Source organism: Protobothrops mucrosquamatus, unplaced genomic scaffold (assembly GCF_001527695.2).
Source record: "Protobothrops mucrosquamatus isolate PMUCROS unplaced genomic scaffold, P.Mucros_1.0 scaffold1910, whole genome shotgun sequence".
Taxonomy (NCBI): domain Eukaryota; kingdom Metazoa; phylum Chordata; class Lepidosauria; order Squamata; family Viperidae; genus Protobothrops; species Protobothrops mucrosquamatus.
The window spans coordinates 51,432-73,154 of NW_015388034.1; the positions used below are offsets into that span (position 1 = coordinate 51,432).

At 41.4% G+C, this 21,723-nt stretch overlaps 1 protein-coding gene across 1 annotated transcript in view; it reads left to right on the forward strand.

Moving 5' to 3' along the window:
* Nucleotides 1–21,723, forward strand: part of ZSWIM8 (zinc finger SWIM-type containing 8) — an 81,961-nt gene that overhangs the window by 8,606 nt on the left and 51,632 nt on the right. Inside the window, exons 2-5 of the mRNA XM_015823553.1 lie at nt 481–634; nt 3,697–3,791; nt 6,533–6,705; nt 8,767–8,874. Of these exons, the coding sequence (XP_015679039.1) occupies nt 481–634; nt 3,697–3,791; nt 6,533–6,705; nt 8,767–8,874 (530 nt within the window). The remainder of the gene's footprint in view (nt 1–480; nt 635–3,696; nt 3,792–6,532; nt 6,706–8,766; nt 8,875–21,723) is intronic.

Below are 21,723 nucleotides of genomic sequence, written 5' to 3' on the forward strand. Positions count from 1 at the left end.
CCCTTGGGCTGGGCCAGCTGGTGGTCGGCCTGCTCCGTCTCTGCCGCTTGCCAGCTACGCCTCGGCCGGCGCAGGGGGCGGAACCACGCATGCGCGGCGCTCCCGGGCAGGGAAAGTCCTCGACTTACGACCGGTTGGGTAGTCCTCGACTTATGACCGGTTTAGTCCTCGACTTACGACCGGTTTAGTCCTCGACTTATGACCGGTTTAGTCCTTGACTTACGACCGGTTGGGGTCGCGGCATTAAAAAGGTTGAGAACCACTGGTTTATAGCAAGTGGTTTATTGAAGACAAAGGGGTTATTTTTTCTTGACATCTTAATCTTTATGAATAGGACTATTTCTTACAGTTTCTTGAAAAATATCAAAAAGTTATTTTGCACTTAGAAAAGCCAGGACGTTTTCTGTCTTTTGCCTTCATTCTTAACGATAAAATTCTGCAGAATTCAGATAACTTGCCAATGCTCTTCATTTCCTTTAGATGGGTCGGTGATCCCACTGGTGGAACTGTCAGCCAAGCAGGTGGCATTTCACATTCCCTTTGAAGTAGTGGAAAAAGTCTACCCACCTGTGCCTGAGCAACTGCAGCTCCGTATTGCCTTTTGGAGCTTTCCAGAGAACGAAGAAGATATCAGGTAGTTATCCCGTATTATTATTTTCACTAAAATGGTATTTGCTTTGACCTCCTGCAAACAAGGAGTGGGTAAGCTTTTCAGTTTTTTTCAGACGCAAGTTGTGCATCAAAAACCTTTTCATCTCAGAGATGTAAAGTTTCCTCTATTTCAGATTTTCAGAAAAATTTTTCAGAAAAATTTCAGATTTTTCATTATGCTCAATTCGTTCAATCAACTAACCGATTTATTACGCACACTAAATTGGTTAACTGTTTAAATGAATTAAGCATGACGAAAAATCTGAAATTTGAACCTCGTAAGATGAAATAGAGGAAGCTTTACGCCTCTGAGGGGAAAAAAAAGTTTTTGATACACAACTTTTGTTGTGAACAGGTTATGCTGTAAGCCGCCCAGAGTCGTTTGAAATAAGACGGCCGGCAAATAAATTTAATAAATAAATAAGCAGTGTATATCTTTTTAAAGGACATACTATCTAATCAGGATTTAGACTTCTGGTGACTATTTTAATCTTTGTATTGATGCAGAGGGGCTATTTGGGTAACCAGGAAACTGCTAAATCCAATGATTTATTTTGTGAGAAATTACTATAGCCCAGTGATGGCGAACCTTTTAGAGACCGAGTGCCCCAAAACCGCCCTGCCAGGGCCCCGTCCCCACCCGCCCGCTCCACCCGCCTGGTCACCCACCACCTCCATGGCCCGCCACAGATTGCCCAGGCAGCCCAGCAGCGCCATGGCAGCCACGCCCTCTGCGTGCACCCTGCAGCATCATCTGCGCCTGACGGGGCGCAAGGGTGGAGTCTTGTCCCCGCTGTCTGGCTGCCATGTCCTAGGCTGCATTGCTTCGCACGGGCCGCACCTGGGGGTGACTCTCCTCCAGGGGGTCTGCTGGTGAGGGGGCCACAGGGGAGGCGGGGCTGGGGCGACAACACGTGTGCCCACAGAGAGGGCTCTGAGTGTCGCCTCTGGCACGCATGCCATAGGTTCGCCATCACTGCTATAGCCTGTCCAGTTTAAGGTCTGGTTGATTTGCAGTGGAATAGAGTAATGATTCATGTAGACAAATAGTTAAATCAGCCCAGCCTTCCAGATCCTCTTGGGTCTTCCTTACACTGGCATTTCAAAGGTGCTGGGGGAGGGCTTATCTATTTCTCTGTTATTGTCTGTGTTGGCCCCCCATTTAGGGTACATCCTATTACTATTAGGCTTTCTATACTCTACAAACTCCAGGAACTGTGAGTTTAAGCCATATGGATTGGGTCTCTTATTGCTAATTTCTTCTAAGTTTGTTTCTTCAGCTGGCAAAGCCTTTCTTTATTCCCCTCTCCTAGTGGAGGAGTTTTCAGCAGTATTGTATAATGCAGGGCCTTTCAACGTTTTCACCCATTGTGCCACTTTTAGGATATGGCAATATCTGAGTACCACCAGTCGCCTAGCAAGGTGTCAAAAACTTGATGACAAAAAAAAAGAAAAGAAAAAAAGTGATAAAGTACAGGTAGTCCTCGACTTACCACAGTTCGCTTAGTGACTGTTCGAAGTTACAGTGGCACTGAAAAAAGTGCCCCCCTCCAAGCCACAGCCGAGCAAGACACCTGCCTGCCTGCCCGGCGGCGCTCTTCCTCCTGTCCGAGGTTTTCATTGTTGTGAGCATTTCTGTTGAGGATTGGCAGCGGGGGTGGGGTGGGGGTGTTTGGTTCCCCCCCCCCCCGTCTGCTGGGTGGTTGCAGCAGGTTTTGGTCACTTCACATGACCCTGGGACACTGTGACCGTCATAAATATGAATCAGTTGCCAAGCATCTGAATGTAAATCACAAGACCTTGGAGATGCTGCAACATTCCAGCTGATTGGCGCTTCTTCTGGGCTCAGCGGAAGTGCCAAGATCAGCGCCGAGCTCCAGCTGGAGCCTGGCACTGATCCTGGTACTTCCGCTGAGCCCTGACAGCCCTGCAGCTCCAGCCGTCTCTTGCTCAGGCTTGTGCGGTGCTGCCACCAGTTCAGCTCATTCCCCTCCCCCGCTACCACTTTTCTAGGATGGTCGCGTACCACCTGCCAGGTGCCAATGTACCACAGGTGGTACCCCTACCACTGGTTGAAAAGCCCTAGTATAATGCACACACTTACATAATTCCTGGTTGCTGATTCTTTTCTCCCATAGAACCTTTGGGTCCCTTTTCCCAGTCTTATTCTTCGATCTCTTAACTTTTTTTCAACTCTTGAAGTTGTCTTCTGTCTTATGATATTCTCAAGTCAACTCCACAGTGTTCTCTGCTCTTGAGATCAGCAAGCAAATTTCCATTTGAAACAGGTGCCTTTTTAATGAGAACAGCTCCTGTTTCTCTTCTTATGCTATTAGGCCAGGCATGTCAAACTTGCGACGTCGCGCAGCGTATCGGGACGGTTTTGCCATTGCCGGCAATGGGGTGGGCACGGCTTCTGGATGACGCGTCCGGCCCGTGGGCCGGCAGCTTGACACCCCTGTATTAGGCGAAAGGAAGCAGGAAGGTTTTTTAAACTCCACAGCTATTCTCTCACAATTATATTAGGCACATGGAACTTTTTGGGAGAGAAGGTCAGGATATAAATGTCTTAAACTGCATAGTAAGATGTAAGCTTTTCATGCCTAGTTAATAATCAATCCATAATATATTCATTCTCTTGTAAAATGAACATATTTGTGTTTTGAATGGATTTTTAATGTATAACTTTGACCTAAAACTCATAGCTTTCAACCTACCATTGCCTATGTTTACATTTTTTTTAAAAAATAGACCCCATATAACAGTCTTGAGTTGTATATGCTTTTCTATTTTGTCAGTAAAAGAAATGCTTTTACAGGTTTAATAGCTGTATAGAAGAGGCAATTTCACAGTGCAAATTGTGACTCGCAATTAAGAATCTGTATGTGATGAAATTGCCTCTATGTTTAATGTAGCCTTTTTTCACTGTGATATAATCTACTCTTTGAAATCTACCCATAATTTCTGCATTGTCTGTGGAATGGAATGCACTTGTCAGTCTCTATTGAAGATCATTCTAATAATAGAATGATTTATTTCTTTTAGGCTATATTCATGCTTGGCAAATGGCAGTGCAGATGAGTTCCAACGAGGCGAGCAACTCTTCAGAATGAGGGCTGTTAAAGACCCATTACAGATAGGTATGATGTTTATATCTTACAAACTGGAATTGAGTCTAATTCACTTGCTTAGTGCAGGATCTGCTCTCCTTTACTTTACTTACACTGCTGTTGAAAATCTCATGTCCGGTGCAAAAAATGTCTGAGGCAGATTTTGATGAGTATTAAACATATTCTACATCAGACATGTCAAACACAAGGCCCGGGGGCCGGATGCGGCCCGCGAAGTGGTTTCATGTGGCCCGCGAAGCCATCCTGGAAACAGTGAGGGAACGGTCCCCACTGCCTTGGCCCTGGCCCAGGCCAGCCTGGAGCCAAGGTGCAATTTTGTGGTGGCCATCTATGCTGAAATGCATTCAGTCTTAGCTCCACAAGGCCGTCTAGAAACAGCGAGGAACCAGCCCCTGCCGCGTCGGCCCTGCCCCCTGGGTGCATGCTGGAGGAGGTGTCACCCTTTGTGAGGAATGAAGAAATGGACCATGTCTTGGCGCTTGCCCCGGTCCCACCCCCTTCTGCCAGAGACCCTCAGATCTGTCCCACTCCTGCCCAGGCCCCCACAGGCACCCTTGACGCGAACGATGTAGAGCTGGCTATGCCCACCCAGTAGGCCGCACCCACCCTGGCCACACACCCCCCCGAGGGCAACCGCAATGCTAATGCGGCCCTCAATGAAATTGAGCTTGACACCCCTGTTCTACATATTTGAGCATGCTTTCTGAGCAAACATAAAGTTGCACTCTATCCTGACATCCTTAGAACTAGCTGGGGGAGACATTTGTGAATTCTTCCTCTCTTAGATGTCTCAAAATGACAGAAAGTAATGGATTATTTGGATCCTCTTTGAGGTGGGCAAGTCTTAATCTATAATTGACTTTAAAATATATATTTTTTTGCGGACGCTTAAATCAGTTAAAATATTTTTGCAATTATTTCAAATAGGGCAATTCCTAGGTCATTTTTTTAACTTTATATTTCATCTCCATGTTCATGCTTATAACTTTGTTAATGTACAGTATCTTAAAACAGAGGCGGTCTTTATTTTTTTCATTCTTGCTAAAGTCCGTATTTAGAGCATTATCACTTTGTAGCCCCAAAGCTTCGTGATCAGGCTTTTGAAACCACTCCAAAAGTTTCCAATGAATTGTATTTTTAATAGCTGAAAAAAGGGAAAACACGTTAGATATGTGAAATAAATCATATTGACTATATTGAATTACTCCTATGTAATTGTAGTAGGATATAGTTTAAGTAAATCAGATTTAATTTTTGTCTTAGGCCTGGCAATGTTTTGGATTAAATTCCCCCATCATAGACTATACTTACTCTGTTTAGAGTCCAGTAGTTTGGGGTACACAAGCAAGCCTCCCAGAACGGTTGCTGATCTCCATAGGCTAATAATTGCTTTAATTATTATGGCAGTGTATTGTTATGTTTACTTCCTATTTGTTAATCTAGGTCAGTGATGGCGAACTTTTTAGAGACCGAGTGCCCAAAAACTGGCCCCGCTCCCGCTCCACCCCCTGCCCCGCCCCTACCCCGCCTGCCCGCAGGGCCACTCACCACTTCCAGGGCCCACCGCAGATCGCCCAGGCAGCCCAGCAGCACCATTACGGCCACACCCTCTGCCCACGCCCCGCAGCATCAACTGTGCGCGATGGGGTGTGAGGGCAGAATCTTGTCTACGCTGCCTGGCTGCTATGTCCTTGGCTGCGCTGCTCCACCCGGGCCACGCTCGGGGGCGACTCTCCTCCAGGGAGGCTGCTGGCGTGGAGGGGGTCACGGGAGGAGGCAAGGCTGGGGCAACGGCATGTGTGTCCACAGAGAGAGCTCCGAGTGCTGCCTCTGGCACACGTGCCATGGGTTCGCCACCACTGATCTAGGTACTTTTAAGTTGAGGAGCCTGAGAAATTAGGACCCCTTACTACTGCATGAATGTAAAGCATTTCCAACTTTTAAGAGATATGTTTGGGAAACTTTAGCTACAGATGAAACATGTCTACTACAGTATTTAAGAACATTAAATGTGTGTGTGTTTTAGAAAAGGAACAGTGTGTCCTACCACAAAATAAGGAGATAAAGTTTCACCCATGGATTTATTAGATAGCTTTGAATTAAGTATTCATTTTTCTTATCCTTAAAAACCGAATAGAGCTATGGAGATAATATTGTAGCCTACATTTTGGCTTTGTACCACATGAACAGCACTAACAACTCTGAAAAAATATCCTCTGGCTCATAGGTCCCATGAATTCTGCCTTGTTACATTCAGATAATGATAGTGGGTTAAAACAATTTAATGATTTTTTTAAAAGATTCAGATAAAGTGGCTGAAGAGTTTGTTTTCACCTGCCGTCTCTGGTTTATATGTAATGGAAAACTTGCATTAATTGAAAATGAAATTAAACTGCAAAAGTCTTTTTTGGGAGCCATGAATATTAGCCCAAATTTGCATTATATTATGTGCAAACATGGGTAACAAATGTGCACAGTGCTTAAAACATCTGATATAGTAGTTGTCAATAGAAAGGATTTTAGTTTAAATTTAGATGAGCATCGTCTATCCAAATGCAATTTTTTACTATAAAACTATCCTTTGAGAATAGCTGAAATATATTATTTGATTTTTTTCGTTGAAACTGGGAAGATTGAGTATTGCAGAGAATGGCTGTTTGACTGAATAGTATTTCAATTATACATCTGAGCTACATTTTGCTCTGCTTCAGTGACCGTCAGACCGTAACTTTTGTCCTGCTCTCCAACAGGTTTCCACCTGAGTGCCACAGTGGTGCCTCCACAGATAGTGCCACCCAAAGGAGCCTACAACGTGGCAGTAATGTTTGACAGATGCAGGATCACCTCATGCAGCTGTACTTGTGGAGCTGGGGCTAAATGGTGTGCCCATGTGGTAGCCCTTTGTCTCTTTCGGATACACAATGTAGGCTTTGAAATATGGCTGTTGTTTTATTGCACAGTAAAACTTAAAAATCAAGTATTCCGTAATGAAAAGTTATGTTGATTTTAGTTTCTGTTTCATTAGTTAAACTTAGACTTGAAAAAAATATGTTTGTTTAATACTGCTTTGCATAGAATGTCGAGACACGGTTACATTGGAACAGTCAATGCTGCATGTTAGGTGATCTGCCTCAAAAAATTGGTAATGGATGCATACTCTTTGATATGTTTGGTGAAGCAACTTCTTGTTGGATAATCTAAAAAGATAAAAATACAGCAATAGAAATGCAATAAAGAACATTTTTGTGGCTTTGAATAATGGGATAGGCAGGCATTTTTATTTACCTAGTAATAAACTTTGTAAATACTCTGCTAGGTATGATGTGACTATATCTGCGTTGAAGCAGTGAGGAGACATTGACTGCATTCATTTGAATATTTTTTTTGCATAATCAGCTGCTTTAAAAAAACAGCTCTTGTGTAAACTCTGTTTGGATTTCTGAAAATACAAATGAAAACTCATTTACTTTTTTTGTAGAACAGTTTTTTATCAGCTGGGAAGAAGAATTGGCCAAGATTCATTATAGAGTTTAAATTTACACTTTTGCAGAATTTTTCTTTGATGGTTTAAGAAGCTTAGAGAATCACATGAGGGATTTGGACATAAGTTGTTGAAAGGACAGATATTATTTCAATTAGCCATAGTTTTCAAATGAATAGTGACCAGATCAAGACTTTCCAAAACATTATATGGTTGCTGTATAATAAAAACTACTTTACTTATATTCTTTTTCCTAGATATATTATATTGGAAGCACATACAACAAACAAAAGGTTTTTAATGCTCTTGATTAAAAACTATCATTATAAGAAGTCTGGGGTCCTCTGAATGTCAAGAATGTTGATTAGAACATAGATTTTTATTGCAAACTGGGTGGCCAATGCTAAATTTTGTGGAAAAACTACATGAAGGAAACTGCTTTCAGCCTATTATATGCTAATGCAGAATTTCTTTATCTAATAACAAAATGACTACCTGTGTGGAGTCAAATAACCAAAAGGAACTATTTTGATGCTAACTTGCTGGAAGTCATGTTATAACAGATTGATCTGGTGGCTTATGAATTTTCAGACTATTTTTGTTAACATGTTGATCCGCAATCAATAATACATTGCTGCCCATAGGGTACTTCTGAACTCCATACATCCAGCTAGTCCAGGGGTGTCAAACTGCCGGCCTGCGGGCCGGTTTCATCATACTGGAGCCGCGCCCACCCCATTGCTGGCAATGGCGAAAAAGTTCCGATACGTTGCGCGACATCACTTGACGTCGCGAGTTTGACATGCCTGAGCTAGTCTTTCCTTAATAACAGGTCTCTTAATGGCTGTTGGAAGTTACAACAGCCTTGGAAAGCGTGCTTTACAGACTGCAAAGCATTATTAACTGTTGTAAAATATCACACTACCCCTTCCAGTCATGTGACTGCATTTTGGGGATTTGGCAACCAGTTTGTATTTACCACCAATTGCAGTGTCCTGCAGTCACAAGACTGTGATTTGTGTAGGGTTGTTGTTGTTTTTTTGCCATTTTCCAGCAGAAAATGTCAAAAATGCTCATTGGATATGCTGGATTTGCCTAATGACCGTGTCTTTTGCTTAACAACTGCAGGGACTCTAAATAAATACTGTTGTAAAAATGAGTCAGGTCACATGGCGACCTACTTAATGACCTCCTGATTTATGTCCAGAATTCTGGACCCAATTGTTATAAATCGAGGATTACCTATGCTGTTTCCAAGTAAATATTGATTGAGCATAAATGTACTCAAAGTCAATCATACCAATATATCTATTTTGGCTATAGTCTACCATCTTGCTGTGATTCATCGACAATCATCCTTACCAAAGCCTGATTTTAATAAACAACACTATATATATGTTCCAAAAATGGCTTCTTATGCAGCTTTATCTGCCCTTGGAATTATTTAACCATAAACATGACATTCTGTTAAAGAAATAATCTTATTTTTCCTTCTATCTCTAGGCATCTGCAGTTTGCTTGCGAGCGCCTGTCTCTGAGTCCCTGTCTCGACTACAAAGGGATCAGTTGCAGAAATTTGCACAGTACCTCATCAGCGAACTCCCTCAACAGGTAGATAGCAACAAAAGTGGAGAGTAAATCCAGATTATACTCTCTGGATGTGTTTTTATTTCATTCTCGTTTGAAAAAGTTGTTCCTTGTGTGCTGAAATGCAGACGAAAAGATTGTGTTCTCTCATACTTTTTGAACACTGTTTGTACGCTTCAGATTTAAGAATGTTAGTGATCTGAGCAAACTACCACCTGCACGTGGTTTAATAATTTTGATCAGCAACGTGTAAGGATTTTTGAGTTTTAATTTTTCAAGTTTCACATTTACACTTCATAAAATTGCACAAAATATTTCAATTTGACATACATTGCACACTTTTACTAATCTTCTAATGCCAAACCAGATTGTGAGCAAAACCCAATAAAATATTGGGATGAATACTAGGATAAAAGGCAATTCAGAATAAAATCATGTAACGTAACCAACGATCAGAAAATGCAGCAGAATATTCCGCAATGAATTAAACAGACGAATGAGAGATAGGAAACATCTTTAATTGTTAGATTAGAAGCCAGTTTTTATTCCCTCCAGTCATACAGGAGTGATTATTAAAAGCTGCTAAGACTGTTACTGTCTTTCAGTATGATGCTTCTAATCTATAGTCAGCTATTTCTTTCTTGTCTTACAGTCTTTGGCTTCTGCTCCAGGAATAGTTACGAAGAAAGGAATAGATTGTTTGATTACATAAAAGTAATTACCTATAGTTTACCTACTTAGAAAAAAAATGCTTCAACAGAAAGCAGGCAGCATAAGCTCAAAGCGATGCTTCAATTGCACAGCTGCAAATAACTTCACTGTTTTTGTACAATCAAGGATCTTTCTGTATTGTCTCTGCATGAATGCTCAGTTGAAGGAAGGTTAACATCCTCTGCAGGGTATTTGTTCTGTTTCTAAGTTATTTTTTTAACTAGTCTTGGGACTATACCAAGCTATTGTGATGAGCATTGGCTAGAGTAGTATTCTCGGGCCATCTAATCTAAATAATGGATGTTCACATTTCTAATTAGGCCTACAGAAGTCGCGATATTCCAGTAATCTGGTGTTGGTGGAAACTATAAAACACAAGGGTGTGTTATCATTTTGCTTACAAAGCATAGTTGTAGAAGAACTGGGTTAGACAAATCATATTGAATGTATATCAGTTAAGGCAGCGGTTCTCAACCTATGGGTCGCGACCCCATTTGGGGTCGATCGACCATTTCACGGGGGTCGCCAAGCAAGGCTGTCCGCCATTTTTTTCCCCTTTTCCAGCGGGCGCCTTACCTCCCTTGAGCTGGGCCAGCTGGTGGTCGGCCTGCTCCATCTCTGCCGCTTGCCAGCTACGCCTCGGCCGGCGCAGGGGGCGGAACCACACATGCGTGGCACTCCCGGGCAGGGAAAGTCCTCAACTTACGACCGGTTGGGTAGTCCTCGACTTACGACCGGTTTAGTCCTCGACTTACGACCGGTTTAGTCCTCGACTTACGACCGGTTGGGGGTCGCGGCATTAAAAAGGTTGAGAACCACTGAGTTAAGGGGTTATGCTGGGTGGCCTAGGTCAGGAGTTGACAACCTTAAACATTCAAAGAGCCACTTGGACCGGTTTCCCACAGAAAAGAAAACATTGGGAGCCGCAGCACGCGCGCACGCACCAGAGGGGGGGGCTTGATTGAAGAGTTTAATTAAAAACAAATAGAGGCTGCTGTGCATGAGTTCTCCCTCTCCCTCCCTCTCTCTCTCCCCCGTCTCCCTCCCTCTCTCTCTCTCCTCTCCCCCCCTCTCTCCCTCTCTCCGATCTTCTGCTCACCTAGCAAGCTGGCTTCATGCTGTTCTCCAACAAGCTGACACACATTCTTATTGAGCTGGCTCTCTCCTGCCCTTGGTCTGCCAGTCCTCTTCCCCCACTCTGTGTGTGTGTGTGTGTGTGTGTGTGTGTGTGTGTGTGAGAGAGAGAGAGAGAGAGAGAGAGAGAGAGAGAGAGAGAGAGAGAGAGAGTTTGTATGTGTGAGGGAGGGAGGGAGAGAGAGAGAGAGAGAGAGAGACAGAGAAGGGAAGCGCAAGTGCCTCTCTTTGTCTCTCTCTCTCTCTCTCTCTGCAAATGGCGGAGGAGGCTGGGAGCCACAGGAGAAGGCTGAAAGAGCCACATGCGGCTCCGGAGCTGCGGGTTGCCGACCCGTGGCCTAGGTAAATGTTATTTTGAATTTTTAAGTGGAAAACTCATGTGGAAAGAGGTATACCCTGAGAAATGAGATTTCAGACAGTTCAAAACTTTAAAATTAGAACCAAACTGAAGACCTATAGATACCTATAGAAACCTTTAGATACTAACAAGCAGTGAATATAACTATTTTAGTATGAAAAGAAGAGCAAGGATTTCTGTCCCCAACAGCAGCCAACTCGGTTTCTGTAGGAAGTCTACTACTCTCTTGTGCCTGTTCCATAGCAGATATTGTCTCAGATACTGAAGCTGATTGTGACTAATATTAATTCCTTATGCATGTATCCAACCTTCTCTGGAAACCTTTCAGAGCAAGTCTTAGCAAGTTTCATACTTTACCACTGAATTGTGTGAAGAAGAATGGTTTCATATGCCTAACTTCCATGAATAGCTTATTAGTCTTGTATTACAACCCCCCCCCCCCCAAAAAAACCCCATTCGTACTTGATTACATTAAATACTACAATGTAAGTAGTAGTCTTTGAATTTTTAAAGTCCATTCAGGTTGAGGATATGTTTTAAGAATTCTTCCCTATCTCCTCCTACTTTTACCATCTTTAATAATTGTAATAACCTAGTTAATACCTTAATTTAATGTAACAAACCTGGTTATCCATAGTTCCCCTCAGCTTCACATCACTTATAATCCAATTAAGAAACAGACTTTGCAAGATTCCATTTCTTTCGCATAATCCCATCATACTATCTTGGAAATAAGGGCATTGAGCCCATCTCCTGTTCAGTGTGGGAATCTAAATGAAAGCATCTTAGCAAATGGTTGTCAACTTTTCCTTCAAGGCATCCGGAGAAGGCAATCACACTACTTTGGATAATTGGTTCACAATTGAATTGCTTTTATGGTCCCAGTAAGCTTTTTTTCTAGCATTTAATTGGGAAGCTCTCCTATTATTTAAAATCTATATTAATCCAAATTATTCTGTTCTTTACTCTGAAATAATGTAGAACAAGTCTTGACTTGACACTTGTGTGACATCCTTTTATGGGGTGTTTGACTGGTATTGTTGTATCCATTGCTGTTTTCTAGTGATCTTTAATATTTCTTCAGAGAGACTTCTTCATAGAGACTTCATAGCCTCTAATCTGCTGATCATTTTTTTTTATCCTTTTGAATCTGTTTGAGTTTTCTGACTCATTCCTAAAAATATAGTGCTTAGAATTAGACACAGTACATGAGATAAACGGGTGACCAATACTTATTGGCTTCTTTGACAGTATTGATAAAGAATACAACTATACAAGCACTATCTGTTAAAAGCTATTTTTAAAAAATCTTGACCAAATATTCTCTTCATAACTAGAGGTGAATACATATTCTGTTACTGAAAATAAATAGCAAACATGAAATTGCAATCAAATGCACTGCTATATTATGGTGGTGAATGGTGTGGAATGCTTCTTTTCCCATCTGTTCTAAATGCTTAGCAAGGGACTATCTTATCCACCTCCTCATTTCTATGTAGGTAGTAATACAGTAGTCATCTTTTAGCACTTTATTTCATCTGATTTTACTGTCTTTTAAACATTTTGCAGTTGGTTGTACCCAGTGCTTTTTTTGCGGGGAAAAAAAAAAAAAAGGTGCCGGAACTCACACATGTCGTACAACCCGCCTTGCCTACCCTACAAGGTTCCATCCAAAAAAGCTGCCGGAACTCCGTTCTGGGCGTTCTATGACAAAAAAAGCCCTGGTTGTACCATGTTTTTACCTAATAGTAACAAAATCTTGTAGCGGTGGTTTAAGAACAGATTGGATTAAAATATTAAATGAATTTAACGATTAAAATGCCAGTATTGCAGAAGCTCCGAGAAAGCGGCAGCTGAGTCAGGATTTCAGTTTTAATAACGTTTTGTTGAAATATTTTTATTTAAATCTGTTTTTTAAAAAAATACATTCCATCTCTGGTGGACAAGTTATAAAATCTTGTAATTAAATTTGAATAAAGTTCTATTTCTCTTTTCTGTGGTTAAGAGTACTTTAGTTTAGCAGTTGTAGCCTAGCCTTTTAGAATATTCTCCACAAGAAAGCTACTCTTTGGAACCTGCTCAGAACAGATAAGCCCTACACACACTGTGCTCTATTGAGATTTTTTCCCCATTTTTAAGAGTTGGAGGTTTTCATATGTCTTTGGCTGTTCCCCCACTTTTTTTTACTTCCATTATCATTTTAAAAGAACACTGTTTTTTCCTACTTATCTTGCCCCAGCAGATGAGATCTGTGAAACAAGCCTAGATAAGGAAGAAAATACAACAAGTCATTGGATAAAATCGTTGATTGATTAGTACCCCTAGGCCTGCCTACTAAGGGATCACTAACTACTGTCTCGTCGGTACGTGCATGCAACTTAATCAGAGCAATCAGAGCTTGAAGTGCTAATTACTTGGCATAAACCTGAAATAGAACAGCTCCGCCGTGGATACTGATGTTCCCTTCCATGCACGGAGGTGACTTATTTGAGACAGAAATCAATTCCCATGTTTGCGCTCCATCAGCTACCTGCCAACGTACGTAAGGTGGGATGCCTATTCTACAGAAATAAAAACCATATGTTTTTTTTTCTTTTTCAAATAGTAGCAAAGAACAAAAGTTCCAATTTTATCTCAAGGAAAAAAAGAAAGAAAGGAAAGAACCAGGTAGACTTCTTTTTATTAATGGAGTATTTTCAGAAAAATTCCTGTAGTTAAAGTAGTTGGCTGCCTCTAACTACTTATATTCTGAGAAAGCATATTTCACAGTCTATCCCCAATTCCCCGTTGAGAATCCTGACCCCAAAGGGGTTGCATAGGTCTAAGGAATGTTATATAGCATGATGGCAGTTTCATAAAGAGAGATAGTAAACATGTATAGTGGTTTCTTTGGCAAATGGATTATGTGGCTACCTAGAGCCTCTGCTCTATTATAGATTAAAGTTTTCAGGCAGAGAAAGCAGTAGTCAAGATGTGATTATGTTAACGTGCTCCTATGCTCTTCTTCCAGAACAGTAGAAATGCTGTGTAAATCCTATTGTATATCCATAGTCCTTGCAGTTCAGAACTGCCTCTAAACCAGTGATGGCGAACCTTTTAGAGACCGAGTGCCCAAACTGCAACCCAAAACCCACTTATTTATCGCCTGGTGCCAGGTGGGCGTGGCCCACTGGGTGGGCATGGCTGTGGTGGTCATGGCAGATTGGGTGGAGATTGGGTGGGTATGGCCAAGGTGGGCATGATCACCTTGATGTTGCTCATGGGGAGGAACGCCTGTGGGGGCCAGGCAGGGTTGAGGGAGACCTTTGCAGCATCGAGGACTACCTGTACTTAAAAAATTGTGGAAGTATACTTGTATGCTAAGAATAATTTTGTAGTTACGAGCAGAAGATAGCCAATAATTTGGGATATGTTTGGCGTCTTGAGCTATTTATAAAAATAATAAAGATGTGAAAAAATAAATAGATAAATCATCAGATACATTCTTCCTTCATTGCAAAAATGATACTCCTAGATTCCTAGTGATGAGAGCTTCTTCTACAATTTCTTGCCCATACGTGGTAATGTTGATTTCATTGACTGTTCATTGTCTCATTATGACATTTGGGAAAGAAGAGAATATATCTATGACAGATTCAGATCTTCCTTGCCTTTCATTTCAAAACATTTTCCTAGTATCTCTTAGTCCAGTGGTGGCGAACCTATGGCACAGGTGCCAGAGGCGGCACTCGGAACCCTCTCTTTGGGCACACGTGCCGTTGCCCCAGCCTTGCCTCCCCCCATGACCCCCTCCTCTCCAGCAACCCCCCTGGAGGAGACTCGTCCTCCAGTGTGGCCCACACGGAACAGCGCAGCCAAGGACATGGCAGCCAGGCAGTGTAGACAAGACTCTGCCCTCACACCCCATCATGCAGTTGATGCTGCAGGGCGCGGGCAGAGGGTGTGGCCGCCATAGCGCTGCTGGGCTGCCTGGGCGATCTGCGGCGGGCCCTGGAGGCGGTGAGTGGTCCTGTGGGCAGGCGGGGCAGGGGATGGGGGGCAGAGCAGGGACGGGGGGTTGGAGCGGGGGCGGGGCCAGTTTTTGGGCACTCGGTCTCTAAAAGGTTCGCCATCACTGTCCTAGTCTCACAGCTGTCTCTACTAGAGCAGCAACTATCTCAACAATTTTGTCAATGAATGTAGAGCTTGATTTATTCTGTAGCACTTTTAATTGAGGATGTATACATCTGATAATCAAAGACTGTTGTAGCTGTGTTGGTGAAGAGAGTGCCTTAGAATGGACTTCCTGGCTCATGCAGTCAGCCCACTCAAGGTCTTACATAGCTTTGATTTGGATATCCTTTCCTCCCTGCCTCAAGCAGAACTAATTATATTGCATCTCCTTAGCTTTCATTTCAACAGATGTAAAGCATAAGTATACCATCAGTTGTGGATGAATGAAAAAGTGAAAGAACAGAACATTTAGTAATGATAAAAAAAGCAATAACACTTCTTATTTCCGGAGAATAGTAGATTTTTACTGGAAATATAAAGAAAGAGAAAAGTTGTCGTTAGATGTAGTCGTGATATTATGTGATGCAATCGTTAAATGTGACGCATTCTTGCACTGAATGGTAGTTAACAAATGTTGCTTAATAAGCAACCTTGGTTTTCATTTAACCTGTGATAAATGGGTTCAAGCTAACTAATGAATTTTTTGCTCATCTGTTTGCGTTCTGGTTGATCTTTGTAGCATCCTGGTTTTGGGATGCTTCAGGACTATTTATTGATTATAGCTGTTTCGAACTACTTCTGAGATGTTCAGTTTGCACTGTTCTCGTAATTATGCATAGTTTCTTCTAAACAAATAATTTCTTTCCACTGAATAAAAGAATGGGAAAGGATGTTGGACATGCTCTATTAAGGGCTCCCCAACCTTCGAAAATACAAATGGAATTCTGTGAGATATCAGATAACTGCAGGGTGACAGTTACAGAAGTTCTCGTGGGTTAAAAACAGAAACACTGTCCTGTAGTCCCAGTAGTGCTGCAAGATATACGATCATCAACATGGAGATGAAACAGGAGTCACCCCTTGTTCTACGTTCAACACTAAAAAGTCCTCTGGCATGAAGACTCTTTTCCGATTCTCCTCAATTCATCTCTCACATGCACACAAAACACAAGCATGAGAAGACTCCGTGTTCCTACTGATACCACTTGCACCAATTAGACCAGGGCTTTTCAACCAGTGGTACGGGTACCACCTGTGGTACATTGGCACCTGGCAGGTGGTACGCGATTATCCTAGAAAAGTGGTAGTGGGACAGGGGAATGAGCTGAACCGGTGGCAGCACTGCACAAGCCTGAGCGAGAGACGGCTGCAGCTATAGGGCTGTCAGGGCTCAGCGGAAGCGCCAGAATCAGCGCCAGGCTCCGACGAGCTCGGCGCTGATCCTGGTGCTTCTGCTGAGCCCTGAAGAAGCACCAATCAGCTGGAAAGCAGCACTGATCCTGCCACTTCTGCTGAGTCCAGAAGAAGTGCCAATCAGCTGGAATGTTGCAGCATCTCCAGGGTCTTGTGATTTACATTCAGATGCTTGGCAAGTGATTCATATTTATGACGGTCACAGTGTCCCAGGGTCATGTGAAGTGACCAAAACCTGCTGCAACCACCCAGCAGATGGGGGGGGGAACCAAACACCCCCACCCCACCCCCGCTGCCAATCCTCAACAGAAATGCTCACAACAATGAAAACCTCGGACAGGAGGAAGAGCGCCGCTGGGCGGGCAGGCAGGTGTCTTGCTCGGCTGTGGCTTGGGGGGGCACTTTTTTCAGTGCCGTTGTAACTTCAAACAGTCACTAAGCGAACTGTTGTAAGTTGAGGACTACCTGTACTTTATCACTTTTTTCCTTTTGGGGGGGGTGGTCATCAAGTTTTTGACACCTTGCTAGGCGACTGGTGGTACTCGGATACTGCCATATCCTAAAAGTGGCACAATGGGCGAAAAGGTTGAAAAGCTCTAATCATTAGACAAGTGGGGAATAATCTCTTGCTGCTTTTCCCCCAGACCAAGGAAGGGTTTCCTACCAAAGGTGGCTACTTTTACCTCTGCTTAACTGTAGATAAACAAGGGGTGACATTTACCTTGCCTCTAACCATATACAAAATAAAGAGACTTTATAACCCAGTGTTTTTTCAGAGTTCTCTACTAACATGCAGGTAAATAGGGAATGTGGGTTCATTTCTAATAAACGTAAACAGAACAGGCCAAAAGTGAGCAGCACGTTGAGTCCATAGCACGAATCTAAACATTCAGGAACATTATGCTGTTATACAGGTGGCTTTTCTCCTTAGCTGGTGGCAATCCTTGGCACGAAATATTATGAGCTACTTCAGTAGAGCTTGACTTTATTACTATCACATTTCAATTAAATGCCTTCATTAGAAACTGGCTAGCATTTTTCATTTTTCATTCTCAGGAGAACTTTATAATTGTTCCTTTAGGCAGAATCTCGCCTCCCTTTTGCTATTCTGGTCTCTTTTGCTAATTTCTAATTGTTCGGGTTTTTAAAACAGCTTCCCTAATATCGAAAAATATCCATTTAATTCAGCTAAGTTGTTACAGACCTTTCAACCATAAATTCCAAGATGATGTATCAATCTTCTCTTGCACATTTCTGTCATAATTTCTTCAGTTTTGTTCCATTTCAGTCAGGCCAAAGAGCAGCATGGTGTGCCTCTTCCCGCCCCCTCAGAAATTAAGATAATTGTGCAATCAGTTTTTTAAATGTATTAATTTTCTTGCTCTTAGGGTACTTGCTGCCTGAGGTGTGGCCCGACCCCACTCTTTTGGTCTTCCGGAAGGGCATTCAAACCTAGTTTTGCCCCCAGGCTTGGGGTCCTGATGGGGGCGCTCTGTGTGGTTAGTAGATTAATAGAGAAGATGCCACCACTGGTACCGTCCTTGCCTTTTTTTTTTTTTAGTTCTGTATCTACTGTTGTTAATATTTCAATATTTATTATTTTTGTTGTGAGTCGCCCAGAGTTGCTTTGCAGAGTGACATGGGCAGCATGTAAATTTAATAAATAAATAAATATATTTATAACCCCCGTGTTTTTTTTCAGAATTCTCTACGGTAGGTGACCCTGAGTCATTTCCCATGGGAATTGTGTGTCATTCTAGTCCTTCAGATGTCAGGCTTCTCTGAGCAGGATTTGGCTAAATCAACCTCCTTACCCTTCCCATTTTAGCTCGGCTTTTCAGCCTGACTTGGTAGAAGACTGCAGACACACTCCAGTTAAATCTGAGTACCTATTACAAAATTAAACCATACACAGGACTGGCTGCCTGCTGCAGTCAAAAAGTCAAGAACTGGTATATATTCTGAAGCATTTAAACTTGAGGCTTCCCGCTCTCCCCAATTTAGGATAAGTTGGCATGGCACTTGGCAGTCTGAAGTCAGGGAATTGTGGCATCTTTACATCCCTAGTCTGGGAACCGCCAGTCCCTCAACAGCCTCCGTCCGTACAAAGGAAGTCTCATGATTCGCTAGGTATGTCATATTCTTCTGTTCCACTTCATCTAACCCTTTATTTTCCTTCTTTTTCTTTAAAACCTTTTTTTTTTGGTAGTCTTTCAGGAGGGTTTTTTCCGCCTTTCATCTAAAAACACTCAAATTGTCCCTAATGAGAGATATCACTTCAGCAGACCTTGTTATAGAGCAGGGGTAGTCAACCTTGGCTCTTTTATGACTCGTGGACTTCAACTCCCAGAATTCCTGAGCCAGCCATGCTGAGGGGAAAGGGAGAGGTTTCCAAGCTGAGCTAAGCTGGCTCAGGAATTCTGGGAATTGAAGTCCACGAGTCATAAAAGAGCCAAGGTTGACTTACCCCTGTTATAGAGCAAGCAGTAAATTCATGAACAAGATAAAAACTACTTAAATAAATAAATAGATGAATAAATAAATAGATGAATAAATAAGTTGGATATACAAGGACATTCCTCAAGTCCCTTCCATCTTCTCTTCCAACAGAGCCGTTTGTTGCACATGTAGTTTGTGCTGTCTTCAGGCAGGAAGACAAACATGACACACATTCTGCGGGTCACTGGAAGAGCTCCTACAGTGTCCACGGAGGTATGACATCTAGATGAATCCATCATCTTCCAATTTCTTTACTAGAGACCCGCCTAGCCTTTTCCTACCTGCCCAAAATAATTTGTTACTTCACCCCGAGTGCCTACGTTTGTAATCCAGTTAAAACGTTTCTCCAGACCATGATAAATCCAAGAGATCGGCGTTGTATTGTAGATTCTTTGCTCTGTGCTAATAATTAGCGTTCACATATTTACATCTGAAGAAATATGTTTTACTAAATCACGAAAATAAATTTTTTAAAAAGGTTAATACGTTGTCCATGGAAGTAAAAACAGATGTTAACCCTTTTATAGTACGTGATTTCCAGGCCTAAAGAAGCACATAAATGCAGTTTATAAAGACCCAGACTTTTGCCTCAAAAATAGCAAAATAGAATAAGATAAACACAACTAATGTTGAAAACTATGGAATACACAAAGTCACAGAAAGAAGTTTTGTTCCTTTATGTACGAAGATTTTATATTTGGCAGTACAAATTTACAGAAAATCTGTTTTGGGATATTTTGATTCTTATATAGCTATCTTTTAAAATTTCTATAGAGCAAAATAGCTTAACTTAGATAAAAGTGCTTCTTTGTAGTTCATTCCATTTAACCTCATATAGTTTGGTCCTGATGCCATTGCTGTCCAGGTTTCACACTTGTTACAGGTTTTGGAGGAATCAGCTGAGGTCCTAGGTGATAACCATCTTAATATGAAGTAGACAGACTTTGAAATAAGAAGATTATTGCACATTATTTATATTAACGTGACATTAATACGACATAAAATGTTGCGTATGCCTGATGCTTGAAGGTGCAGTTTCAGAGCTGGAATATTCACCTTTTTAAGTGTCTTGTCATTTCCATACTTTGAGTTGTAGTCTGTAGATAGTTAGTGTAACTAGAGAGCATTGCTGATAAAATTTGCATTACGTTCTTCTTCAGTATATCCCCAACATTTGGACTGTATCTGGACATAAAAAACCAGCATGTTTCATGTATGAGAAATGCCCAAAATAATTATTATACAACATTGGAATCACATATGATTTATAGTAATAAATGTGATATGTGTTGTCTATCAACATTTGAATTATAATTATAATTTATAACATGAATTATTATAATTTATATTTATTAAAATGTATTGTTATTTTACAAAAGGACAAGAGGGCTGAACAGTTTTGGAAATCTGGGGGGAAGGGGTGCTTTATCTTATGAGATCAGCTTCCAGCTATCACAACAACCCTTGTTTATGTAGGTATTTTTTCCTTTTTTAATTGGTTTGATGCAATAAATATATTTCCTTAAAAACAAATACACACACAGGAATATTAATATTTTAATATTTCCTTTAAAAGAAATATATCTAAAAATCATACACGTACACAGAATTAGGTCAGGCCCAAGACATTTACTGGCTGAAGTGGAACAGCTAATAGATCCAATTCTATATTGGCTGATTATATCAATTTATTGTATAAAAGTTCTATACATTCATTCATTTGTTCATTCATTTGTTCATGCACTGTCAGACTCCAGACAAACAAGTATGAATAATATTGATGGATGTCTCCTTTTTTAACCCTTGCAAACATAATTTGAAAAGGTCACCCTCCTTTAGCTTCATTTGTTTACTTTTTGTATGATTGTTAGAACAGCAGCCCTAAAATGATTTACATTGAAGTACTCCATTGACTTGGTCTTACTCCTAAATCAGCCTTTATAGGAGTAGAGCCTCATAGCTTCCTGTGTTTACATATTTTAAAAAGGAATTCAGTTGTGATAAATAACAGTCCCAAGTAAGTGTGAGTACAACTACAAACTATTATCATTCTTTCCCCATTTCCTTCCTTCCTTTTTTGAATAGTGTTTAAATATTAAAAAACACAACTCAAATTCCTGAAAAACATCACCAATATAGAACCACGCACGTCTATCCATCAATGTGCATGTCAACAGACTGTATAAAAACTTTTAAATATTAGCGTACGATGGGGGTGATGCATGGGGTTTTTCTTCCTCCATGAAAAAAAGATGATGTAAGTCACGGTTTACGTCTATGTGATCTAAACTTGGTTATTATTATTATTATTATTAAATTGGAAACAGGGTTCTTCCTTGCAAATCAAAATACCTTTTTTGTCAAATAGAAATTAGATCTTTGTCTCATTTGAAATCTGTAAATCTGGGCTTGCTAATATGCTTTCTGAGTCAGTGGATCAGGTGCATCCTTAACCCAGAGATTAATCTGGAATTGCCTTACTCTAGAATTCATGTGGTCTCTCTCATGGGCATTGCAGGGAGAAAGGGAAATAGTTGTTTCATCTTACAAGCGTTGTAATCTGCCTCAAGTACCCAAGAAATGGCGGTATTATGGTTTGTTGTGGCTGCCTCTGTCCTCTTTTCACTCTCAGCTGAGGATTGAATCAACCTAGAAAGAGTACAGAGAAGAGCAACAAAGATGATTAGGGGACTGGAGGCTAAAACATATAAGCAACGGTTGCTGGAATTGGGTATGTCTAGTTTAACGAAGAGAAGGACGAGGGA